Source organism: Convolutriloba macropyga, chromosome 2 (genome assembly GCF_964194025.1).
Source record: "Convolutriloba macropyga chromosome 2, txConMacr16.3, whole genome shotgun sequence".
In the NCBI taxonomy this organism is placed as follows: Eukaryota; Metazoa; Xenacoelomorpha; order Acoela; family Convolutidae; genus Convolutriloba; species Convolutriloba macropyga.
In genome coordinates this window covers 61,177,550-61,204,888 of record NC_134469.1, presented here as the reverse complement: position 1 = coordinate 61,204,888, position 27,339 = coordinate 61,177,550, and the positions used below count along the sequence as shown (strand labels likewise).

Genomic DNA, 27,339 nt, shown 5'->3' with positions numbered 1-27,339 from the left:
GAAGCTGGAAGAAAAAAAGCACAGATTCTTTTCAGCCCTTCTCCAAATCTATATGAGCTTCTGTTACTTTGTGAGGGGCAACAAATACTTCAAATCTGAATTATTCCCGAACATTTTTTTCTGCGTCATCCGGACAAGGGTGATCGGGAGTAAATCTTCAAGATTGTTTTCAGCCCAAAAATTATGGATTACGAGAAAACGCCGATTAGATACGGTATAGAAAAAGCAGTGCACATACAGATAACTAAATCCGACTAAGTTTGTGTTGCGGCAAATGAAAGACTTGAGGTGTGAATTACAAATTGAGCTATTTTTTGTTGGAACAAATTCGGTTAAAATATATTTCATGGTAGCCTTAGCGAAACTTGAAAAATTGTAAATGGAGTTTCAGCTACTGGACGTTGGCGGTGGCTGATTGTTTTCGTATGAAAAAAACACAAGAAAACGTTGGCTTTCGAAGAAGAGGGAATTTTAAGTTTACCTCTGCTGCAGAATAAGGCCGGTAGGTTGATAAAAAAAATTAAAAGCAAGATTTGGCAAAGGAAACAAGAGCTTTAATACCCAAGAATTTCAAATTTAAGGGGCAATTCTGAAAGATGCAAAACACTCAATTCATTTTTTATTTCTTGCAGTGGAAGTTTTGCGATACTGGAAATAAAATGCCGCATGTCATAACCGAAAAAATGAACTCAAAATTGTCCCAATTGAATATTTTATAAAAATTACGATAAATTTCCTACATGCACTTATGCTTGCTAGACAAAGAGTTCGAGCTTATGGAAATTTAATTGTGTTAAATTTACGTTGCCAAATAGTCTCTCACAAAATTATTGAGTTTTGACCTCAAGCTAAAATTGACCTGTGAGCAAGTGACTCAGTATGACCTTCGTAGTACAACAATTTAACAAAACGTCTTGAGAAGAGTGGTCTGTGTGTCCTCTGATGAATCTTTTTCGGCACAATGAAAACAGATCCATCCAATTTCCTACATGTTCTCTTGATAGAGTTTGCCACAATGTCGTCTAACGAAGCACCCATGGCAAAGCGGACAGACTTCGTATAAGTTATATTAATTCACCTAAAGTGTACACTCGCTACAGCTAGGCTGAAAAATCTTTTTGCAAAAACCTTTACAAAGCTTCTGACTCTTTAGTCATTGCTTTTTACATCATTAACTATTTGTAGTGTTTGAGAGCAGTGCCCTTAGATTCAAATCTTTTTAGGTGCAAATAATTGAGAATGAAAAATTATTTTTTTTAAAGGAAAACGTTTTTTATCTTTGCATTCATCGTCACGTTGAATTTATGCTAATTTACAATCAAATTAAATGAAATACTGAGTATTTACATTTCTCTTTGTCAAAATTGATCTAATTCCTTGTTCGTTTTGTGACTGCTAATTAAAACAGTATAATTGATTTGATTGAGAAGGTTGCTGAACAATGCTGTGTCTGCAGGACACAGATTGGATTTTGTTTGCTAAATTCGACTTTATTCTTTTTGCTGCAAATGAAAAACTTGAGGTCTGAATTATATTTTAGGTTATTTTTGTTTGAGCAAACTCGATGAAAATAAAATGCACTCTAGTTGTGGCAAAACCTGACAAAAATTGAGAGGATGATATTCAGCTACTGGATGGTGGTCGCTGAGAATTCTCGTTTCAAAAAACAAAAGAAATGGTGGGCTAAAAATTTCAACTACCAAGAAGAGGAAATTTTAAATCTTCCTCTGCTGCAGAATAAGTCCGGTAGAATGTTACAGAAATTAAAGGCCGGATTCGGCAAAAAAAAAATAACAAAAGTTTGAGTACTTAGGCGTTTCAAAATTAAGAGAGCAATTCTGAAAGATGCAGAGCAGTCAATTCAGTTTTTTATTTCTTGCAGTGCAAGTCTCGCGTTACTAGAAATAAAAAATAAGTGTGTCATAACCTAAAAAATGAACTCTAATTTGTCCCAGTTGAATATTTCATTTAAATTACGATAAATTGCAAACGTGCAGCAAAGCTTGCTAGACAGAGAATTCGAGCTTATGGAGAATTAACGGTGTTCATTAAATGTTACGAAGCAATCTCTCACAAAATTATTTAATTTTGACTTCAAGCGCAAAATATTCTGTGAAAAATGAACTCAGTATGACCCTTGTAGTACACTATTTTAACAGAAACGTATAGGAAAGAGAGGTCTCTCGCTCTCTCATGAATCTTTTTCGGCACAATGAGAACAAATCCATCCGAATTTCTACACGTACTCTTGCTAGAGTTTGCCACAATGTGGGCAAGGGAGCACCCATGGCTAAGCGGGCAGATTTCGTATACGTTATATTATTTCATTTAAAGTGAACACTCGTTACAGCTAGGCTGAAAAGTCATTTTGCAAAAATCTTTATACAGTTTTCGACTCTTTAGATATTGCGTTTTACATCATTAACTATTTGTAGTGTTTGAGAGCAGTGCACTGAGGTCTAAATCTTTCTGCCCAAAATAGAGGGCAGAATATCGTTGTGCATAACAGTGAGTCATATTCTCTTGAAGGTGCAAATTGCGAATTAAAAATTAGAAAACATTTTTAATTTTTGCATACATCGTTTAATTGTCTTTAAGCTCATTCGCAATCAAATTAAATGATTTACTGAGTATTCACACTTGTCAAGCACTTGACTAGCATTTTATCTTATTCCTTGTTCGTTTTTTAACTACTCTTTCCAACCAAATAATTGCTTTGATTAAGAAGGTTGTTAAACAATGCTGTGTATGCATTTTACAGATTTCATTTTGATAACTAAATCCGACCTAATTCTTGTTGCGGCGAACGAAAGACGAGGTCTCAAATTATAATTTCAGCTTATTTTTTTGATAAAACAAATTCAGTCTAAATATCATGCCTTGTAGCCTTAGCAAAACTAAGGCTACAAGGCATGATATTTAGACACTTAAACTGTGTGACGGTGACACAAACTCTGTAGTTATAAATGCAATAAAAGCTAAATCTGTTCTCGAAATAGGCCAATTTGGAACTGATACACTTGATTAATTGTATTTTGTATTACATAGGAATGGCAAAACCAAAAATTTGCATCTGCTGCTTTTATCTACTTGAAATCCTTATATGAAGTCAATTTTCAGGCACCAGGTTTATTGGATTGTCGGAGTGACATCCAAAAAACGATATTCAATGATGCAGCTTCAGCCCCCAATATCGTGGAAAAAGCTCCAATCAGTGTGATGGAGCTGAATGAGCTAAATGGGAAAATTCAAAAGCAACAGGGAAAGATAAAGAACAACGAAATGCTGGGAAACACTGGGGCTCGGCTCAAAGAGGAGCTTCGGCAGTTAAAGCCTGCAAGTTAAAGGATCCACGAGCAACTTCTTGGGACAGTAAAGTTATTTCCAAAAGATGGGAATCAATAGAAGTCCTGCAGGAGGCAGGTTGATATCAGAAGCCGAGGAAGATATAAGAATACTTAGACGTAGGGTGAAAACGGATGGTCATAGAGAGGAAGCTGGGAGCAAAAAAGCACAGATTTTTTTCAGCCCTTCTCCAAATCTATATGAGCTTCTGTTACTTTGTGAGGGGCAACAAATACTTCAAATCTGAATTATTCCCGAACATTTTTTTTTTTTGCGTCATCCAGACAGGGTTGATCGGGAGGAAATTTTCAAAATTGTTTTCAGCCCAAAAATTATGGATTACGAGAAAGCCCCGATTAGATACGGTATAGAAAAAGCAGTGCACATACAGATAACTAAATCCGACTAAGTTCGTGTTGCGGCAAATGAAAGACTTGAGGTGTGAATTACAAATTGAGCTATTTTTTGTCGGAACAAATTCGGTTAAAATATATTTCATGGTAGCCTTAGCGAAACTTGAAAAATTGTAAATGGAGTTTCAGCTACTGGACGTTGGTGGTGGCTGATTGTTTTCGTATGAAGAAAACACAAGAAAACGTTGGCTTTCGAAGAAGAGGGAATTTTAAGTTTACCTCTGCTGCAGAATAAGGCCGGTAGGTTGATAAAAAAAATTAAAAGCAAGATTTGGCAAAGGAAACAAGAGCTTTAATACCCAAGAATTTCAAATTTAAGGGGCAATTCTGAAAGATGCAAAACACTCAATTCATTTTTTATTTCTTGCAGTGCAAGTTTTGCGATACTGGAAATAAAATGCCGCATGTCATAACCGAAAAAATGAACTCAAAAATGTCCCAATTGAATATTTTATGAAAATTACGATAAATTGCTTACATGCACTTATGCTTGCTAGACAAAGAGTTCGAGCTTATGGAAATTTAATTGTGTTAAATTTACGTTGCCAAATAGTCTCTCACAAAATTATTGAGTTTTGACCTCAAGCTAAAATTGACCTGTGAGCAAGTGACTCAGCAAGACCTACGTAGTACACCAGTTTAACAAAACGTCTTGAGAAGAGTTGTCTGTGTGTCCTCTGATGAATCTTTTTCGGCACAATGAAAACAGATCCATCCAATTTCCTACATGTTCTCTTGATAGAGTTTGCCACAATGTCGTCTAACGAAGCAACCATGGCAAAGACGACAGATTTCGTATAAGTTATATTAATTCACCTAAAGTGTACGCTCGCTACAGCTAGGCTGAAAAATCATTTTGCAAAAACCTTTACAAAGCTTCTGACTCTTTACTCAATGCTTTTTACATCATTAACTATTTGTAGTGTTTGAGAGCAGTGCCCTTAGATTCAAATCTTTTAAGGTGCAAATAATTGAGAATGAAAAATTATTTTTTTAAAGGAAAACGTTTTTTATCTTTGCATTCATCGTCACGTTGATTTTATGCTGATTTACAATCAAATTAAATGAAATACTGAGTATTTACATTTCTCTTTGTCAAAATTGATCTAATTCCTTGATCGTTTTGTGACTGCTAATTCAAACAGTATAATTGATTTGATTGAGAAGGTTGCTAAACAATGCTGTGTCTGCAGTACACAGATTGGATTTTGTTTGCTAAATTGACTTTATTCTTTTTGCTGCAAATGAAAAACTTGAGGTCTGAATTATAATTTCGGTTATTTTTGTTTGAGCAAACTCGATGAAAATAAAATGCACTCTAGTTGTAGCAAAACCTGACAAAAATTGAGAGGATGTTCAGCTACTGGATGGTGGTCGCTGAGAATTCTCGTTTCAAAAAACAAAAGAAATGGTGGGCTAAAATTTTCAACTAACAAGAAGAGGGAATTTTAAATCTTCCTCTGCTGCAGAATAAGTCCGGTAGAATGTTACAGAAATTAAAGGCCGGATTCGGCAAAAAAAAACAAAAGTTTGAGTACTTAGGCGTTTCAAAATTAAGAGGGCAATTCTGAAAGATGCAGAGCAGTCAATTCAAATTTTTATTTCTTGCACTGCAAGTCTCGCGTTACTAGAAAAAAAATAAGTGTGTCATAATCTAAAAAATGAACTCTAATTTGTCCCAGTTGAATATTTCATGTAAATTACGATAAATTGCAAACGTGCAGCAAAGCTTGCTAGACAGAGAATTCGAGCTTATGGAGAATTAACGGTGTTCATTAAATGTTACCAAGCAATCTCTCACAAAATTATTAAATTTTGACTTCAAGCGCAAATTATTCTGTGAAAATGAACCCAGTATGACCCTTGTAGTACACTAATTTAACAGAAACGTATAGGAAAGAGAGGTCTCTCCCTCTCTCATGAATCTTTTTCGGCACAATGAGAACAAATCCATCCGAATTTCTACATGTTCTCTTGCTAGAGTTTGCCACAATGTGGGCAAGGGAGCACCCATGGCTAAGCGGGCAGATTTCGTATACGTTATATTATTTCATTTAAAGTGAACACTCGTTACAAATAGGCTGAAAAGTCATTTTGCGAAAATCTTTATACAGTTTTGGACTCTTTAGATATTGCGTCTTACATCATTAACTATTTGTAGTGTTTGAGAGCAGTTCACTGAGGTCTAAATCTTTCTGCCCAAAATAGAGGGCAGAATATCGTTGTGCATAACAGTGAGTCTTATTCTCTTGAAGGTGCAAATTGCGAATTAAAAATTAGAAAACATTTTTAATTTTTGCATACATCGTTTAATTGTCTTTAAGCTCATTCGCAATCAAATTAAATGATTTACTGAGTATTCACACCTGTCAAGCACTTGACTAGCATTTTATCTTATTCCTTGTTCGTTTTTTAACCACTCTTTCCAACCAAATAATTGCTTTGATTAAGAAGGTTGTTAAACAATGCTGTGTATGCATTTTACAGATTTCATTTTGATAACTAAATCCGACCTAATTCTTGTTGCGGCGAACGAAAGACGAGGTCTCAATTTATAATTTCAGCTTATTTTTTTGATAAAACAAATTCAGTCTAAATATCATGCCTTGTAGCTTTAGCATAACTTTTAAGAAAAATTGTAAGAGGAGATACACCTACTGGATGGTGCTCGCTGATATACTTCATTTAAAAAAACATGGCAAAACATTTGGGTTTAAAATCTCAATTACGAAGAGGTGGGAAATAATTATACAGAATAAGGCCGGTAGAATGTGCTTTTAGTTACAGAACTTGAAAGCATTTGAAAAAGGAATCAAGCTCCAACGAGGGCTTTAGTGCCCATACAATTTAAAAACTGAGATGCAGTTCTGAATAAAAGCGCTCACTTTTTGTTTCGTGCACAAGTCTTGTGTTAAGAGTAAGCAGTTAGCCACGTCATAACCCAGAAGTTGAGCTAGAAATAGTCCCAGTTTAAAGTGTCATATAAGTCACGATAAACTGCGTACATGCAAAAAAGTGTTTGCCAGACAGAGTTCTAGCTCATAGAAGACTGGTGGTGGCAAATATATGTTACCAAGCAGTCTCACAAAAGTTATTGCTTTTTGACCATAGACGCAATTTTACATTTGAAAGATTAGGATAAAGTGCCAAATCCTTGAAGGATTTTATTGAAAGAAAATCTAGTACAGAAGCAGACAAATTTGGAGCAGTTAGAGAAAAATCACATCTGAAATAAATAGGACATTTCTGCCAGCCTATCTTATGAAACCTTGTCTTTGAGAGACATTAAATTTGTTTTAAAAATACTATAAACCTTCCGATAATCCAATAACATTCAATAACAAAAAATACTATCCAAAACATACTATCCAAAACATAAAAATATCTAATAATATTAAAATCCAATAAAAACACTATTTACCTTCTGTACACTTTTCCAATAATACTCAATAATTGAGTTTGATATAGTAATTTGACGGGTACAGTGACTTTACACTCCCTTTTACATTCTGACTCACATGTATCTCTTTGGAATTCAAGTGTTTTGTATATGTTGAAACCCTCTTTAGAACACCCACGTGCATATTTTGAATGCCGACAGTCTGCAGTGCCAGAAGTTGACTTTCGTAATTTTAGAACGTGTGAGTTTTGTGTGAAGTATGATTACGTGACGCAGAAGTCACTTCCAAATTCTGTTTTAATATGTTTTCATTTATGATTTTTCATTTAAAAAACATGGAAAAATCTTTGGATTTCAAATCTCAATTACAAAGGGGTGGGAAATAATTTAAATCTACTTCTGCTGCAGAATAAGGCCGGTAGAATGTGCCTTTATTTACAGAACTTGAAAGTGTAATATCCGTGCACTGTGTACGGTTACGGGTTGGGTTGCGGGGTTTTCTAAAGCACATTAAATCGTCGGGGTTACTGATGAAAATCTTCTAATTCTAAGAGTTTATTAACTATGAAGCTGTAGATATTCAAACTGTTCAATATAGAGTTAGAATTATTGGTCAAAAATACAATAAGTTTCAAAAGATGAGAAGGTGTAAAGCTAATAAGAGAAAGGCAGCTCAATTATATGAGGTTTAGTTTTGAATATTGTCTTTGTTTTCGGTCCTATCAATGGTTGATTAATCATAAGTTATTTTTACCCATTTTCTTTAATCTCTTTGGGATTTTCTCATAGTTATTTTCTTCCGCACAGGTCCCTGTTAGTTAAACTAACAGATAACAGGTCTACCTGCGTGACGAATCCCGTCAAGAACAAACATTTCTTGACGTCTCCCGTCAAGATGACATTCCGTGATGATTCCCATCATTATTTATGATGCTTTCTTTATTTTTTTAAATCAGGTTTACTCTTAGTAACCATAACTTTTTGTTCTCCCATTTATTGTGAAAATTTCGAATTGTGCGTTCACTATGTGTTTAACGAGCATGTCATACATTAAGTCCTATGATTTACTACACTGCCTCCCTCTTAGAAAATGTGAGTGTTCCACTCACTCACAAGCGAGAGTTTCAAAGGTCCTTTTTCGAGTTCATATATTCCTCTGCTTTTTCAATCCCGTGCTTGTCATAAACAATACGGGCCTCCTCGTCTTCCATAATTTTCTTTGCCTGAAGAATAGTTTTGAACAGGTCCTTCCGACCACCCTTGTCCGGATGACAGAGCATTGCCAACGTTTTGAAATGTTTCTGGATAGTACCGGTTGTGGCCCCCTGGGCAGGAACAGAAGCTCATTAAAGTTCGGAGGTCGACTGAACGGGCTCTGCGGGTTGATCGCCTCCAGTGTTCTCTGGATGACCTTCTTTGAGGTCTGTTCTGTTCTTACCCTAGTCCTTAGTTTTCTGATATCTATCTCTGCATTCTCCAACTCCCAAGCTAAACACTCCCGCTCATCCACCAGAGCGATAAATTCTATTGTCTTTGTTTCGGCTACATTCGTAACCTCCGCCAATTCTTTCTTCAATATTTCCACCTGCCTCCTGCAGGACTCCCGCTAATTCCTAGCGTATTCAAGCTGTCGTTTGGTCTCAAGCAATTGATCGCTTAACTTTTGACTTTCTAATTTTAAATGCCGGAGCTCCTCTTCGAGCCCAGCCCCGTCAGTTCCCAGCATTTCGCTGTTGTCAATGTTCTTTTGCTGTTCCTCGATTCTCTGATGCATCCCATTTAACTCCATAACTCTAATTGCAGCTCTATCCACTATATTAGGTGGTTGCAGCTGCGTCAATGGCACCACGTATCTTTTATTAGAGGTTACTCCAACAATCCGATACACTTGGTGCTTGACTATCGACCTGACCTCGAACAACTCGGGTAGATAGTAGCAATAATCGCCAATTTTTGGCTCTGCCATTCCTACATATCATACATTTAAATTAATCTAATGCGTCAATCTCAATTTCTGTCATATCTGGTACAGATTTAACTTTTTTTGCTTTTATAAATACAATGTCTGTATTATCATCACACAGTTCAACTGTTCTTTTTCCTGTCAATTTTTGTTCCTTAGTACGTTGTTGCAGATGATGAAAATAACCTAGTTCCCCCATTGGGTTAATGGGTTGCAGAGCAATCACAGGATTGGTGCCACTGCGTAGCATATCGATTGAAAAAAAGCACACGTACCAAACAAAATATGATTTTTAATCCAATAAAAATAGTCATCAAGCTGATGGTTATTTCCCTGGCCACATGCCAGACTTGTTTCACTTCACTACCCAGGTATTCAAAAATCAGCAATTCATGGCACTGGTGGTTGTACTTCCAGTCTGTGTTGAATTAGTCTAGAGTCTCATGCTCATATAAACCTCCTTGTCCCAGGAAAACTTCTCTTCCTGTAATTGTTTTTCTCGAATGCCTTAATCTTTGGGCCCTCTTGCTGAGTTCAAGGTCTTTGTCACTGAAAAACCCTTCCATTCGCGCGGAGGCTGATCAATTGACGTTAACTCTGTAATTAGGCATATCATTGGGTTTATCAATCAGTTGTATTCGTCTGCCATATGTTATCCATGACCCATTCTGCAGTTCAAGAGCGTTCGGGTACATGGGGTTGCAATTAATTAGTGTGAAATTTCTATAGAATACTCTAGAAATAGGGTCCATGTATCTAATTCCTTCTGAACTGTTGGCAGAAGACACCTTAATTGGTACTTCCTCGGTACAAAACTGGTTCACGACAACATGTACGATGTTTCCGTTAATTGGTTTCGTTAAAATCATAGCTTTGTGCAGCGTTTCTATGTGACAATTTAATAACTCTATTTGTTTAAGATTTTCTCGAACATGCCCACACAAAAAGTTGGTCGAGTTTTATGTCCCTGAGATCTGTCTCAGATATATCTGTTGGTGAAAATTTTTGTTCCGTTGCCGTCAACGTTTCCTTTTTGTAAAACAAATTTGTGTGGTTTGTTTCAAAAAGCTGAAAATTGTCTATCTGTTTTGTCCTGTTTTTCAACTGAACAACTAAATTTCTTTTTCTGTCTAATGTGCTCGTCTAATGTGCACTTTTTGTTCCCAGCGCGGACTATTTTTGCTGTTATCGAGTCTGAAAAGTTAACTATCGTTTAGATGTTTCGTTTTTTGTCTTGGTGGAACAAATGTTGTACTAAATCTATTTAAAATGTGTCGCCTTGATATAACAAAGTCTGCTTCTGTTTCAGAGGATCTTCAAAATACAACCATGTTCCTTCATTTGCTTCTCTAGTTTCAATGAAAAATTTCCCATGAAAATTTCAGCATTTATCGTAATATTACTTTTCTGTGTTTCACCTTTTGGATTGATCCACTCCACGGGGTAGACATAATTCACTCCTTTTTCTTCTCCGCCTTTCATGAATGTTTTTGATACCTTCTGTAGAAACTCTGCGTCGGTTCGGTCAACTTTCATCTCAATAAGGATTTCTTGAGAAGCATTGAATTCAAAGTCACGAAAACCCGGCAACCGCGCTTTGTGTCCCTGCCATAGCTTTTGGCAGACTGATTCTTTTATTGGGTAGGTAAAACGTTGGAATTATTTGTGATTTTTCATTTACGTAAGTTGCGTTGTCATACCAACCACTTTTTTCCGCACAGTTACCGTATATGCAGCCGTTTACATGCAGTATCTTAGTTTACTCCTGCTGCTCTCGGCGTAGATGAGTCCTCCTTTATTTACCTGCTCCTCATTTATGTGTGAATTTTCGCATTTCGTCCGTTTCGTCATGGCAAGTTTTTGCGTCTGCAGAATGTTCTCAAAATCATGAGAAGGTTCCATGCCCTCTGCATTTTTTCGTATCACCTTTTAAAAAAAATACATCATTATCACATTTTTCATCTGAATCGTTATCCTTGAATTAAAAATAGTCTTTGTTTCCGTGGTCTTGTTATTCCGGACGTACTTTTTGTTTGATATCGTCGTTCGTTAACACTTTGCGAAGTAGAAGCCGTGCTTCTATTTGGATATTCTTCGCCTTTACTCCTTTCGGATGTTGCCACCAGGCTATCCCGATTCTGCTCTGTGGCTACTTTAGGCCCAGGTATCTTTGTGCTTCTGCTTTTGTTGTTTGTGTTAGTATTTATTGATTCTCTTGTACTCCCACCCATTGGTGTTTCAAACAATTCGTCCTTGACTGTCTCATTGTGAGCTGCAGTACTATGGTTAATTTGACTATTATTCTCTTCAGGATTCACTTCTCTTCTTCCTGTGTCATTCAATTTTGGAGTGACTACCTCAATTTCCACAAAATCATTGTCCTCCGTAAGGTCATTTTGGGATATTCTGGGTTCACTTTTTGCCTTCTTAGGTTATTTTTAATCAGTGGTAGCACTTCTACTGTTAAAACGTTTGAGTCGATCGTAATTGACCTTTTGTTGTTTTTTCGTTTTCACATCCTCAATAACAAAGTTTAGATCGTTGATTACTTCACGTATTACTTGCGGTCCACTGTAAAAGGATTTAAATTTTTTTGTCTGGCCAGTTTTCATTGGGGGGTTGAACACCATTACTAAATCACCTACTTCATATTGTGGTCCAAGTGTGCTACGACCATAGTAGGTTTTTTGTCTTTCTTGCTCCACATCCATGTTTTCCCTAACCAGTTCATGACACGTCTGTACTTCGTCTTTCAAGCAACTAACGTAATCACTCAAGGTTGGGTAGATTTTGGTTTGTATTGTTTGATACATGCACTCAATCGGTAGCGCGCATGATCGTCCAAAAAGGAGGTAAAAGGGGCTATATTTGGTAACAGAGTGAATTGATAATCTGTACGCCATCATTACTAGCGGAAGATTGTCGCTCCAGATGTTGTGATGTTCACCCACATATTTTGCAAGACTCTCTTTGATTGTGCGATTGGTGCGCTCTATCATTGCGTTTCCTTGAGGATGATAAGCTGATGTTGATGTCCTGTTAATTCCCAGCTCTTTACACATGTTCTTGAAAAGATTCAACATGAAGTTATTGCCCTTGGTGCTATGAAGAGTTGCCGGACAACCAAAATCTTGAAACCCAAACGTTTACAAAAGCCTTAGCTACCGTTGAAGCTTCTTGGTTGCTCATGGGAATTGCTTCATACCATTTTGTGAACTGATCTCCAATTAACAGAATGTATTTGTTTCCACTTGACTCAGTTAAAGGTCCCATAATGTCCAAGGCGACTTGCCAAAATGGATGACTTGGTTTCCACGTTGTCAGGTGTGTTTCTGGTGTGGAGACTTCTTTGGACAGCATACTTCGCAAGAACTTACCCACTCGTGAACATCTTTTTTCATCCCGGGCCAGTAGAATCGTTCTTGAACCCGATCAAATGTCTTGGCCATACCAAAATGTCCGCAATGTTCTTGAAAAAAAAGTAGAATTTCTTTTATAATTGATCTCTGAATGAGTATTTGTGTTAAGCTGTTAAATTCGTCAATGCGTTTCTGTCTCTTGATTAGATCATTTTCAATTTGTAAGTTTCTGAAATCAGTCCAAAGTTTCCACAAGGCTCTAGAGGCTCCTGCCATGTTTTTCTTTGATGGCGTCTCCCATTCTCAATCCAATTTCTTGGTATAATGAGGTCGGCTGCATTTTTCTGATGTTCAACTAAATGTTCAACAGATTTCCCTAGTCCAATGGACCATATTTTTTTTCTTCCGTATTTACTTGGTTCACTTGATCGCAGATTTTGACTTGGTCTTCTGTCTTTGGAACTCTCGACAGACAGTCTGCGTGAGGGATCTTCTTTACCGCTTTGTGTTTGATGTCAAAATCAAACTTTCCGAGCTTTTCTATCCATCTGGCCAACAATCCGTCTGGTTCCTTAAAACTATATAACTGTGAGGGCCCTATGGTCGGTAACAATTGAAAACTTTTGTCCCAGAAAATATTTTCTGAAGTGTTGAGTGAAACAAAGTATTGCAAAAAGTTCTCGTTTTGTCGCAGAATAGTTTCGTTGACTTTTGCTGAGCGTTTTGCTTGCGTGTGCAATTACTCTTTCACCCCATTGATGTCTTTGGGAAATAATTTCACCAATGCCGAACAGAGAGGCCTCGGTGTTTAACGTATAGGGATCCGTGTCATTCGGATAACCCAAAATTGGTTCTTTCTGTAATAATTGTTTTAGTTGTTCAACTGCTGATTCACACTCTTTGCTCCAAGAAAAACGTTCTTTTTTGTTTAATAGCTTATAAAGCGGCTCTGCTATTTTTCCAAAATCTTGTATGAATTTTCTGTAAAAACCAACTAATCCTAGTATTGCTCTCCATTCTTTTATTTTTCGTGGACTTTTCATTTTACTGACTGTCGCTACTTTCTCCGGATCCACTTCTACGCCTTGATTTGATACAATGTGTCCCAGGAAATGAATTTTTTCCTGAAAAAATCTACATTTTGAGCCTTTTATGTTCAATCCAGCGTCTTTAAGTCGTCCAAGTACGAGATCTAGACGGTTGAGATGCTCCTCAAAGGATCTACCAAAGATGATCATGTCATCCAGGTATACTAACGCCAATTTATAAGAGAGTCCCGCCATGATCAATTCCATTAAATTTTGAAAAGCTCCTGGCACAGACGCCAAACCCATGGGTAGTCTCTTCCACTTGTAGAGTCCCATTGGAGTTACAAAAGCTGTCACGTTCTGCGACTCTTCATCCAGCGCCAATTGAAAATATCCCGATGTCAAATCGATATTGGAAAAGTAACAATTTCCGTCTAGAGATTCAATAACGTCATTTATTTTTGGCAGCGGCCAACTGGTTATCTCGATTTTTTTGTTCAGGCCTCTGTAATCTACAACTAGTCTCTAGCTGCCATCTTTCTTTTTCGCCATTTTTGATGGTGCTGCCCAATACGAATGGGTTGGTTCAATTAATTTTGCATCCTCTAGATCTTCGACAATTTTTTTCATTGCTTTTCTTTTATCAAAGCTCATACTGCAATAACTTCTTCTGAGCGGTTGTGCATCTTTGTTGAGTTTAATCTGGTGTTTAATTTTGTCACAATATCCTATGTCATTCGAGTTTCGGGAGAAAACTTGTTGAGTCTCAGGAACATTTCCTGTACTTTCTCTTTCTGCTGGTTATGTAGATTAGAACCTTCCAAATTTGAGTGTTTTCTCATTTGAAATGTTTCCAATGTTTTTGGCTTATTTTGATTTATAAAAATTCCATTCACAACTAAGTTCTGTTTGTTTTCAAAATAAGTTCCTACTTTAGTGCTTCTATACACGGTCACTGGTGAGTCCGTTAGATTTAAGACTTTTATCAAACTAGAACCATCTTTCATTGATATCATGCAGGTGGCTAAAAGCAAAGCAGTCTTTAGTTCAAAATCTTCCATAGCTTCAACTAATCCTTCCACTCCCGGAATTTCTTCTCCGTTTACATCAGCTAACCTAATTCTCATTAGACTTTTGTTTTTAATCTCTATATATGTATTTTGTCCAGCAGCTGCAAAAACCAGAACACCTTGCGTTTTCCCTGTGGTAAGCGGTATTGAAATTTTAAAGTGACCGCTATGTAGTTTCTCTTCGTGTAAGATCAATACACATTTGTTGGTTTTCAGGAAGTCAATTCCCAGCAGACATTCTATACCTTCGCCTGCCGTTATCACAAATTCTTGTTCAACCTCCGGTAGTCTTGGTTGCATCTGTACCAACAACGTTATTCTTCCTATTATTTTGACAACTGAGTTATTGGCTGTTAACACTCGTTTTGTGTATGTTTGTACAATTCCCGGTATGCCCAGTTTTTTGTATGTTGACCAGCTCAAAAGCGATATACTACTTCCACTGTCTTTTAATCCAACGCATCTGTTCCCATGAAATATAATTTCTGCGTTTAGACATTTAATTGTGTTTGTCGAACAAACTCTAATGACATTACTGTTCTCGGTGGTTTTCTTTTTAAAAGGGCAGTTTCTTTTCAAGTGTTGGGAACTTCCACATAGGAAACAATTTCGACAACTCCTCGAAATGAGCTTGTCCACAGCCTCTGCACTCGAAACCCTGCCTGTCGTTCTTCCTAGACCATTCATCTCTTCCGAAAGATCTGTCTCTGTGACTAGGTCCTGGCGTTGGCAATCGCCGCCGATCGATGAACCCACGATCTTGTTGTCCTCTATCACGTCTGTCGTCACTCCACCGTCCCTGGGAACTGCTTCGCTCCCTAGATTGGTTTCGGCGGGTCTCTCGCTGTTTGTCATCTACTGACAATTGGTTCACAAGCCTGGTGACGGCCTCCACTAAATCTTTTGTTTCATCCCGTCTAATTACCGCAACTTTTGGTGTTTGCTCTTCCTCTTCTATTGTTACAGCTTCTAGATGCTAAGCTTTCAAAGCCAACTGCTTTAAATCTCCCAGAAAATCTGTCAGTTTTTCTCCTGGTTGCTGTACGCGGCGAGCTAGTTTTCCGGTTTTTCGCTATTGTGTTCTCGGAAAGCTTTAACGCATTCTTCACCAGCGAGTAAAAGTTAGCCCCACGCTAGTAAATTTGTACTTGCGACTGATTCCGTTGTGACTTCTGCAACCGACTCCCACAAACTTCGGTGGAAATTGGTGGAACCGGTGATTTGTTAAATCTTGTGTTTTCTCAAGATTAATTCGGTTCTCGGGTTCTCGGGATTAAATAGCTTTTTTCTCTTATTAGCTTTACACGATTTCTCTTATTAGCTTTACACAGATTTTTTCTCTTATTAGCTTTACACGTTTTATTTTTTGAAATTTATTGTATTTTCGACCAGTAATTCTAACTCTATATTGAACAGTTTGAATATTTACAAAGCCAACTGCTTTAAATCTCCCAGAAAATCTGTCAGTTCTTCTCTTGGTTGCTGTACGCGGCGAGCTAGTTTTCCGGTTTTTCGCTATTGTGTTCTCGGAAAGCTTTAACGCATTCTTCACCAGCGAGTAAAAGTTATCCCCACGCTAGTAAATTCTTACTTGCGACTGATTCCGTTGTGACTTCTGCAACTGACTCCCACAAACTTTGGTGGAAATTGGTGGAACCGGTGATTTGTTAAATCTTGTGTTTTCTCAAGATTAATTCGGTTCTCGGGTTCTCGAGATTAAAGTGCTTTTTTCTCTTATTAGCTTTACACGATTTCTCTTATTAGTTTGACACAGATTTTTTCTCTTATTAGCTTTACACGTTTTATCTTTTGAAATTTATTGTATTTTCGACCAGTAATTCTAACTCTATATTGAACAGTTTGAATATTTACAAAGCCAACTGCTTTAAATCTCCCAGAAAATCTGTCAGTTTTTCTCCTGGTTGCTGTACGCGGCGAGCTAGTTTTCCGGTTTTTCGCTATTGTGTTCTCAGAAAGCTTTAACGCATTCTTCACCAGCGAGTAAAATTCAGCCCCACGCGAGTAAATTCTTACTTGCGACTGATTCCGTTGTGACTTCTGCAACTGACTCCCACAAACTTTGGTGGAAATTGGTGGAACCGGTGATTTGTTAAATCTTGTGTTTTCTCGAGATTAATTCGATTCTCGGGTTCTCGGGATTAAAGTGCTTTTTATTCGCGTCTTCCTACCAAAATTTTGTTAAAGTTTTCAAAATTATAACTTTTTTTTAAAATCTCTGTCGCCAGTGTAAAATCCGTGCACTGTGTACGGTTACGGGTTGGGTTGGGGGGTTTTCTAAAGCACCTTAAAACCTCGGGGTTACTGATGAAAATCATCTAAGTCAAAGACTTTAATTAATTATGAAGCTGTAAATATTCAAACTGTTCAATATAGAGTTAGAATTACTGGTCGAAAATACAATAAATTTCAAAAGATGAAAACGTGTAAAGCTAATAAGAGAAAAAATCTGTCAGTTTTTCTCCTGGTTGCTGTACGCCGCGAGCTAGTTTTCCGGTTTTTTGCTATTGTGTTCTCGGAAAGCTTTGACGCATTCATCATAATTTTCTCTTGTAGCTTGCGGTAGAGTGCGATAGAACTCTATGGCAGATTTTTGTAGCCTAATTGCAAAATAATGCGGCCGTTCATCAACTTCGCGGGTCAGATCTCCTTCAGTTCTTTTCCACTTTGTAGTTCCGCTAATAGCTCAAAATGCGTCACGTAGCTTTCTAAGTCGTTAGAACCAGTAAACGCTTCCGGTAAAAGCATTCTAGAGCTCGAGCCCTGTGCCATTTTACTGTTCCCCTACTTGTATCGTGCCCTTTTAAAACTTTGTTTAGTTGTTGAAAATAATAGTTTCTATAAAATAAATACCAAGTAGATCGTCACTGGTAGGCGTTTTCTAATTTTATCTTTGAATATCTATAACACTCTCTTAATTTTATTGTTTAAAAACTTTTGTTTATAGAACCTAACGCTTATTTCAATATGGTATTTCCTGTTTACTTATCATTTGTTTTCTTAATTTTTAACGAAATTTTAATATACGGTCTTATAGATGGCTGTCCCACCTAAAATCTCTTTATTACTTTAATATGATACTAGCTGAATTCCGATTTTTCCTGTTTTATTGATGTTTATAATACATATATTTTTTCTAATTACGACAAGGATGATATTAAGTGATTTAATTTTCTTTTACTTTCTTGTTACCTGATCAACTTTTTTTTTTGCTTTTTTGTTTTTTTTCTAATTAATAGTAGTTTCAGAAAAAATCGATATAAAACTTTCAGAGTACAAAACAACGCAATTGCTTTAATTGATTTTACAAAGCAAATATCCTGCATTTTTTTTCCCGATTGTTATGCCGCTCGTTATCTACAATTCAATTTCGCAACTAAGATCTAATGAGAAAAAAATTTTCCTAGACTAACAAGTCTAACGCAGTGGCAATCAGTTTCGATGACCAACGACAACAACTAGAGAAAATTCGTTATGGGTACTCACTTGGTATGTTGCGGTCTTTCCACACATCCAATTTTCTTTCTTCACCAGCGAGTAAAAGTTAGCCCCACGCGAGTAAATTCTTACTTGCGACTGATTCCGTTGTGACTTCTGCAACTGACTCCCACAAACTTTGGTGGAAATTGGTGGAACCGGTGATTTGTTAAATCTTGTGTTTTCTCGAGATTAATTCGATTCTCGGGTTCTCGGGATTAAAGTGCTTTTTATTCGCGTCTTCCTACCAAAATTTTGTTAAAGTTTTCAAAATTATAACTTTTTTTTAAAATCTCTGTCGCCAGTGTAAAATCCGTGCACTGTGTACGGTTACGGGTTGGGTTGGGGGGTTTTCCAAAGCACCTTAAAACCTCGGGGTTACTGATGAAAATCATCTAAGTCAAAGACTTTAATTAATTATGAAGCTGTAAATATTCAAACTGTTCAATATAGAGTTAGAATTACTGGTCGAAAATACAATAAATTTCAAAAGATGAAAACGTGTAAAGCTAATAAGAGAAAAAATCTGTCAGTTTTTCTCCTGGTTGCTGTACGCCGCGAGCTAGTTTTCCGGTTTTTTGCTATTGTGTTCTCGGAAAGCTTTGACGCATTCATCATAATTTTCTCTTGTAGCTTGCGGTAGAGTGCGATAGAACTCTATGGCAATAGAATTTATCGCTCTGGTGGATGAGCGGGAGTGTTTAGCTTGGGAGTTGGAGAATGCAGAGATAGATATCAGAAAACTAAGGACTAGGGTAAGAACAGAACAGACCTCAAAGAAGGTCATCCAGAGAACACTGGAGGCGATCAACCCGCAGAGCCCGTTCAGTCGACCTCCGAACTTTAATGAGCTTCTGTTCCTGCCCAGGGGGCCACAACCGGTACTATCCAGAAACATTTCAAAACGTTGGCAATGCTCTGTCATCCGGACAAGGGTGGTCGGAAGGACCTGTTCAAAACTATTCTTCAGGCAAAGAAAATTATGGAAGACGAGGAGGCCCGTATTGTTTATGACAAGCACGGGATTGAAAAAGCAGAGGAATATATGAACTCGAAAAAGGACCTTTGAAACTCTCGCTTGTGAGTGAGTGGAACACTCACATTTTCTAAGAGGGAGGCAGTGTAGTAAATCATAGGACTTAATGTATGACATGCTCGTTAAACACATAGTGAACGCACAATTCGAAATTTTCACAATAAATGGGAGAACAAAAAGTTATGGTTACTAAGAGTAAACCTGATTTAAAAAAATAAAGAAAGCATCATAAATAATGATGGGAATCATCACGGAATGTCATCTTGACGGGAGACGTCAAGAAATGTTTGTTCTTGACGGGATTCGTCACGCAGGTAGACCTGTTATCTGTTAGTTTAACTAACAGGGACCTGTGCGGAAGAAAATAACTATGAGAAAATCCCAAAGAGATTAAAGAAAATGGGTAAAAATAACTTATGATTAATCAACCATTGATAGGACCGAAAACAAAGACAATATTCAAAACTAAACCTCATATAATTGAGCTGCCTTTCTCTTATTAGCTTTACACGTTTTCATCTTTTGAAATTTATTGTATTTTCGACCAGTAATTCTAACTCTATATTGAACAGTTTGAATATTTACAGCTTCATAATTAATTAAAGTCTTTGACTTAGATGATTTTCATCAGTAACCCCGAGGTTTTAAGGTGCTTTAGAAAACCCCCCAACCCAACCCGTAACCGTACACAGTGCACGGATTTTACACTGGCGACAGAGATTTTAAAAAAAAGTTATAATTTTGAAAACTTTAACAAAATTTTGGTAGGAAGACGCGAATAAAAAGCACTTTAATCCCGAGAACCCGAGAATCGAATTAATCTCGAGAAAACACAAGATTTAACAAATCACCGGTTCCACCAATTTCCACCAAAGTTTGTGGGAGTCAGTTGCAGAAGTCACAACGGAATCAGTCGCAAGTAAGAATTTACTCGCGTGGGGCTGAATTTTACTCGCTGGTGAAGAATGCGTTAAAGCTTTCTGAGAACACAATAGCGAAAAACCGGAAAACTAGCTCGCCGCGTACAGCAACCAGGAGAAAAACTGACAGATTTTCTGGGAGATTTAAAGCAGTTGGCTTTGTAAATATTCAAACTGTTCAATATAGAGTTAGAATTACTGGTCGAAAATACAATAAATTTCAAACGATGAAAACGTGTAAAGCTAATAAGAGAAAGTCAGCTCAATTATATGAGGTTTAGTTTTGAATATGGTCTTTCGTTTCGGTCCTAACAATGGTTGATTAATTTTAGGTTATTTTTGCCCATTTTCTTTAATCTCTTTGTAATTTTCTCATAGTTATTTTCTACAGCACGGGTCACTGTTAGTTAAACTAACAGACAACAGGTTTACCTGCCTGACGGATCCCGTCAAGAACAAACATTCCTTGACGTCTACCGTCAAGATGACATTCCGTGATGATTCCCATCATTATTTATGATGCTTTCTTTATATTGTTAAAATCCGGTTTACTCTTAGTAACCATCTCTTTTTGTTCTCCCACTTATTGTGAAAATTTCGAATTGTGTGTTCACTAAGTATTTTATGAGCATGTTATACATTAAGTTCTATGGTTTACTACAAAAGCTACATTTGGAAAAGGAATCAAGCTCCAACGAGAGCTTTAGTGCCCATGCAATTTAAAAATTAAAGTGCAGTTCTGAATGATATAGAGCGCTCACTTTTTGTTTCTTGCACAAGTCTTGCGTTACTAGGGAGCAGTTAGCAACGTCATAACCCAGAAGTTGAGCTCAAAATAGTCCCAGTTTAAAACTTCATATAAGTCACAATAAACTGCATACATGCACAAAAGTTTGCCAGACAGAGTACTAGCTCATAGAAGATTGGTGGTGGCAAATATATGTTACCAAGCAGTCTCTCAAAAGTTATTGCTTTTTGACCTTAGACGCAATTTTATATTTGAAAGATTACGATAAAGTGCCGAATCTTTGAAGGATTTCATCGAAAGAAAATGTAGTACTAAAGCAGACAAATTTGGAGCAGTTAGAGAAAAATCACCTTTGAAATAAATAGGAAATTTCTGTCAGCCTATCTTGTGGAACCTTGTCTTTGAGAGACCTTTTGTTTTAAAAATACTATTTACCTTCCGATATGCTCACTTTTCCAATAATCCTCAATAATTGAGTTTGATATAGTAATTTTACAGGTACAGTGACTTTACACTCCCTTTTACATTGTGACTTACATATATCTCTTTGGAATTAAAGTGTTTTGTATATGTTGAAACCCTCTTTAGAACACTCACGAGCACAATTTAAAATGACGGCAGTTTGCAGTGCCAGAAGTTGACTTTCGTAATTTTAGAACGTGTGCGTTTCGTGTTAAGTATGATTACGTGACGCAGAAGTCACTTCGAAATTCTGACTTAATGTCTCGAACTGCTTCGCGGTTCTCAATAAACGCCAGGAGTTCTCATGGACTTCAAGCAGAGTCACGTTACCATTACTTCTGCTCATAGACTGGGCAAACCACCGCGTTTATTCATGATATCCGGCTTTTTAGGTGCAAATGAAATTGAACCCCGTTAATCCTGACCATGCCCTGAAATTGGCACAATATGTGCTCAAACAAGCTGATGAAGAATGGTATGAAAAGTTGCATTTTATTAAATTCATTGGTAACGGAACGTTTAGCAACGTTTTTCTCGCACATCTATTCATAGACAAGGAAAAGCAGAAGACTGTTGAAGTTGCAGTTAAGCATCTCTTGAATTTCAACTCCCCGAGTCGGCAACTCACGGAGTTGAAATACCTTAGTAAGTTCAGAGGAAAAGCGTGCATAGCTACCTTGTTTCATGCCTGTCAATGGCATGGGCATTTATTGCTTGTCCTGCCCTACTTGGATTGCATTGAGTTCGACGAGTTCATTGAGCAACCACCCTCAACAGAAGAAGTTCGTAACTACCTGCAGAACATGTTTGAGGCTTTAGAGGCTATGCATAAACAGAACGTGATCCACCGTGATTTGAAACCTGCAAATTTTTTGATTGGAAAGACTGGATTGGGCAACTCGAAAAGAAAATACTTATTAATCGACTTTGGTTTAGCTGAAGATGAAATTCCGTTCAAAAGGCCGACCACGTTCGCAAAGGCTCTGAACTCCCAGAAAGTGGACCAAAGTTCCTCAAATAAGTCGCATTTAAGTCCTTTGGTAAACCAGAGACGGTCATACCTTTCTGGGCAGCCCAGCAAGCAAATTAAAATAGAGTCACCGGACAAGCGGACTCCGAAGAGTTCTACTAAAACGGCGCGAAGTCCTAAGACGAGACGAGATATATGTGACTGTTTGGGAAAGCATAAGACTTGTAATTGGTGTCACGGAAATTTGAGCAGCCGGCCGTCCTTGAAGTTGAATAGGAGAGCCGGAACAGCGGGATTTCGACCGCCAGAAGTTTTGATGAGGACCAACATACAGACTACGGCCATTGATATTTGGTGCAGCGGTGTGATTCTTCTAAGTATTATAACAGGGAAGTTTCCGTTTTTTCACGGTCGCGTTAATGACGACGTCGCTCTTTCGGAAATCACAACCATTTTTGGCTCCAAATCAATGCGTGATTGTTCTCATTTGTTAGGGCGCAGTTTTGTCTCTAACTGTGGGGCAGTAAGATTAAAGTTGAAACATCTGTGCAACGCGTTGCGAGGGTTTTACAAAAACGTGGAGAATGCATATAATCAAATCTGTAATGCTAACCAATGTTATCATCCAGATCGCGAGGAATCTCGGAGAAGTTCTATGGGAATATCAAACTTGAACATTGGCCATGTTGAGGCGGGTGTTACCACGACTGATCCGCCTAGTTCCGGAATCGACTGCTCGTTTTATCACTCGGAAAGTAGTGGTTCGTTATCAGACTTCGATAACGGCTGCTTTGTTGTAGAGCCTAGTGTAGGTTCAGAACCAGAGTGCTTGGTTCTGGGTAGCGAAACTGATCGTCCCCGGATTCCAACTGAGTTGCCGTACCCTGACTCCTTGTACCATCTTCTGATGGAGCTTCTGGACATCAATCCATTCACGAGAATTACGGCCGAAGACGCCTTGAAACACCCTTTTATGCAGGTTAAAGCTTCCAAGATTTCAGAAGAATCTTCAAAGAACAGCGAAATTTTTGAGTCAGGCTGTCAAGGAGAATTTTTTATGATTAATGACCTTCTTGTGCTCTATTTTTTTTTTACTGAACTTGCTCATAGACCCCGTGGTTCTGATCAAATTTTCTCTTTGGTGCTTAGCCAAAAACAGTTTTTTCTTTTAAAATTTTTCCATATCAGATCATATCCAGATCATTGAAAAATTTGTAGAAGCATTGTTTTGCAACTTTGTTAGCGTAATGTCTGATAAGAGACCTCATCTAACTAACCTTATCCACGCTCGCCAAATGTGCAACGCAGTTAGTGTAAAAACACCAGATCAGAAATTGAAAATCCTCTTGATCTTTCTTTGGAAAGACATTTAAAAAACTTAGTCCTGTGGTCTTTTTCAGCGATTTTTTGTTTGAAACTCTTTACTTTTCGTCCTCAAAAGGGATACATAAGTAAAGCCCACAGGGCATTAATTGGCTGAGCAAAGCTTAGGAGCCTTACTAGTCTTCAAGTATGCGATTTACCAATACTGTTTTAAGACATAAATTTATGGTGTGAATAGCAGTTCTTCAGAGTTTGACATCCCGCCCATTTCAGTCCGCCCAATCAATTAAGTTGGTTTTGTTTTTTATTATTAATAGCCGCAGAGCGATAGGTGGCCTTTTCTTGGTTTTTTTGTCGTCAAGATTTCTGTCACAACCATATTGACGTCACAATTTTAAAATCTGATTTTTGTTCATTATTTTATCCTTTTTCAACTGAAAGCGTGCGAGACGCCATTTTCACTCTTAGTGGAGCGAGTTATTTTGTTCATTTGCACGATTAGTGACCTCACTCTCAAAAATGACTTCCTCACTCTGAAATTGACTTTTGTTTACTTCAATTCAAAGAGATAAGATTAATTGAGTTTGTGGCTTTCTTTATGAAGGTTCTTTGAGAGCAAATTATAATATCAAAATATAATATCCAGCATTTACTAAAAAAAGAATTTTCTTTTTTGGTCTTTATCTTTTTGAGACTGCAGATCTACAAAGTTTTTGCGTCTATTTTTTGGCAGCCTGTCATCTGTGTTTTCGTTGTAGTTGCTTTTCTTTGAGTTTTTAAAGAAAATAATTATAAGTAGTTGAATCCTAGTATAGTGGGTTGTTGATGGTAATTAAGCACCAAAATCAAAATTGGACAAACATGGATTCCTCACTCACTTTGTTCAAGTTTTTTGAATATTAAGACTGCCATCCTTTTCCAACTTTTATAAGTTTTGTCGAAAATTGCTAACAAAAATCGCAAAAGTTGTAAATCTCAGTGAAATTTTGAAAACTTTTTAGAACAGTGAAGCGAGGAAGGCCCCGTCATCCTCTATTATAACCCTGGAGTTCATCGGTTGATATCTTGCTCAATTAATGCATCTAAATGTTAAAAGGTTTGGGCAGTTTAATAGATCAATTTTATTTAGAAAATTTGAGCAGAATTCTTTTATTATCTGCGATAGCTGAGCCTATTATTTTCCTTCTATTGGTTTTTATTTAGTAAGATTTTTGTTACAGCTGTTTGACGTTGCGCCCACTTCAAATCAGTTTCTATATTCATGCAATTATTTGACTGAAATAGGTGATCGACGTCATTTTCAGTTATTGGAAATTTTGTGTTAATTTGCGTGAATAGTTTTTCTCACACTTGCTTACTTTAGCTTTTTGCTTACATTCATTGAGGTGTTGATGTTAAATGAAGATATCTTAATCTAATTAAAGGTTATTTCAGAGCAGCTTTACAGTACGCAACTCTATATCAATTACCGACATCACAACAATTTGTATATATTTTTGCCGCTATCACCGCTATTTTCTAGTAATCTGCCAGCTGTGTTTTAATTGAAGTGAAATAATTTTAACGAACAACATAGATAAAAACTTTAACAATAGTCTCATAGTTTCTGTTTTTTTTTTGAAATTTATTGTGACTTGTTTCCGAAGTAAAACAAATGCAAAAGCTTCAATTTTTCGAAGAAATATGTTCTCATTTAGAATTTTCTAAATGAGATAAATTTTATGACCCTGGCCGCTTAATCATGGGTATTGCTTGGCTTACTGTTCCTTAGGTAAAAAGATACCTTCCAAATTTTACAACTCATTTCGAAAATTCTTTTTCTTAAATTTATTCCTGGAACTTTAACATCACCGGCATCTTTTAGCTAACATTCCGTAAAACTTTCCGAATTTTAAGTTGGGACAAGTCAAGACAATTTTATCATCTATCCCGCTATGTTCTTCGAGCTCTTGAAATGCAAATCCCACATTGAAATCGCTCAACTTTAGAATCTTGGATAAACATTTCAGCTAATGCATACAAACTGAAAGCAGAAGTTTTTAATTATCAGAAAAAATGCTCCCGCCTAATGGAAATCACGCCTTATACTCAGTATCCCAAATGTAATAACTGATTTTAACTTTTTAAATTCAAGTCGCTACCCTTTTGGCCTACAATTTTGCTATGTGAATATTGTGTTTTTTGGCATTCTACTTACAATCTTTTTCGCATTCTGTTTTAGGAAACATTAGCTACTTTTCACATGAGATGAGGGTACGTGATTGTTGCCTGCTCGGATGTAGTCTGCTTTTACATATATGCTTGTTGTATTTTAGAATGTGAAGCTGACCCATCAGTATATGGACAATATCAACAGAATCAAAAAGATGAACAGGAGAGGGAAAGAGAACAATTGAGTGGAAGTGTGTGCGTGGCTGTTTTGAGATTTGCAAAACTTGAATGCTTGTTTTTTCTTGGATTTGTGCTTGTGTTTTTAGCTTAGCAATTCAAATATTTGTTCTGTTCTTTCTTTGACAGCGAGAAGTGTTTTGTACGGAGCTGATCCGGGCCGATCAATAAGTATTAATTTGATCACATAGGTACAAGGTTATTTACCGTTAGAAGACTGCATGCCTTTTTTCTTCAAACGTTGCTATTGAAAATAAAGTGAAGTTACAACATTTAAAGAAGTATTTTTGTTAGTAGGAACTTGCCGTTTAGCTCTATTAACTTAAGGTGATGATGCAGGTAGTTTCTGTTTTGTTGATTCTGGTCGAATTCTGAGGAACGAGGAAATCAGGGTTATCAACATTAAAAAAAATTTTTTGCGTCATATTGGCCTCAATTATACAAAACAGGCAATTTTCCACTTTTTTGTTTTATACTATAATAATCAGAAAAGATTGAAAGCCAAGGCTCCCTTATCTGAATTTCTTTGATTTTTTTTGGGTATTTAAACGACGACTATCAGCTGTCTTTTTTTGAATTCATCTGTTGATGCGTACTCAAACTGCTATATTGAACCATTTTTAGTTTTTGTTCCAATAATTTGCTAAACGCTCGTTTCCGTTGTTTTATGTTTTTGTTTAATGTTTTCGTTTTATGTCCTTGTTGATCACGACAAACATGCAAAGGAAATCATCCGTCGAAACTTCAGCCAACATTCAATATCTTTGTTTGCTGTGGTTTAATGAGGTTTAAATTTTCCCATAATTTTTCGGATGTTGAACTTTCTTTTAACCACCAAAATATTTTATTATATTCGTGGCGATTGTAATGTAATGGAGGACAAAAAATGAAAGACGTCTTGCCGACAGAAAATTCACGTTGTCAAACAGTTTTGGTTCATGTTAAGTGATACTTACCGAGACAGCGTTTAACTGTATGCTAACAACAAGGAGGCTCGGTAATGTGCAATTGCACATAAGGTTCCGACCCCGCTCATCCATAATTTTGGCATAATTATCTAACAAATGAAGAACAGGTAGAAAAACCCCGAAATTTCATGTATTTTTCAAAACAAAAAATTGGTGTATGAACGAAAGGATAGCCTCCAAAGTAAGTAACTCAGCGGATTAAAAAATTGATACATCAGATTGTTGAGATATGCCAATAATAAGAAAGCGAGTCAAGACGAACAATAAAATGAAAAACAACAAACTTTAATTAAAATTACATCAAAAACTTTGTCAGTTTTAAAAAACAAAACTTAATGACAAAGTCAAAATAGCATCAGATAAAACTGAAATTAAACAAAATAACATGTTATTCACCAGAAAAGATATGGGACGAGTTCATAATAAGGCTTGGTATTTAATTAGACAATAA

At 36.8% G+C, this 27,339-nt stretch overlaps 2 protein-coding genes across 2 annotated transcripts in view; both read left to right on the top strand.

Annotated features, from left to right (window-relative positions):
* Positions 1-3,345, top strand: part of LOC142334953 (unconventional myosin-Id-like) — a 97,792-nt gene extending 94,447 nt beyond the window's left edge. The window contains exon 10 of the mRNA XM_075383282.1: positions 3,179-3,345. Within this exon, the coding sequence (XP_075239397.1) occupies positions 3,179-3,345 (167 nt within the window). The remainder of the gene's footprint in view (positions 1-3,178) is intronic.
* A 17,386-nt stretch (positions 3,346-20,731) lies between these two features.
* On the top strand, positions 20,732-26,036 carry LOC142335391 (cell division cycle 7-related protein kinase-like). Its single transcript, XM_075383856.1, has 2 exons — positions 20,732-23,188; positions 25,848-26,036. The coding sequence occupies exons 1-2, from the start codon at positions 21,638-21,640 to the stop codon at positions 25,926-25,928; spliced, it is 1,632 nt and encodes a 543-aa protein (XP_075239971.1). The 5' UTR covers positions 20,732-21,637; the 3' UTR covers positions 25,929-26,036.
* Positions 26,037-27,339: the final 1,303 nt, after the last annotated feature.

Excerpts from the sequence above, each read along its gene's own strand:
- LOC142335391 (XM_075383856.1), top strand. The coding sequence starts at position 21,638 with ATGAAATTGAACCCCGTTAATCCTGACCATGCCCTGAAATTGGCACAA. Across the intron at positions 23,189-25,847 it reads TGAAACACCCTTTTATGCAG|AATGTGAAGCTGACCCATCA; the intron begins GTTAAAGCTTCC and ends GTTGTATTTTAG.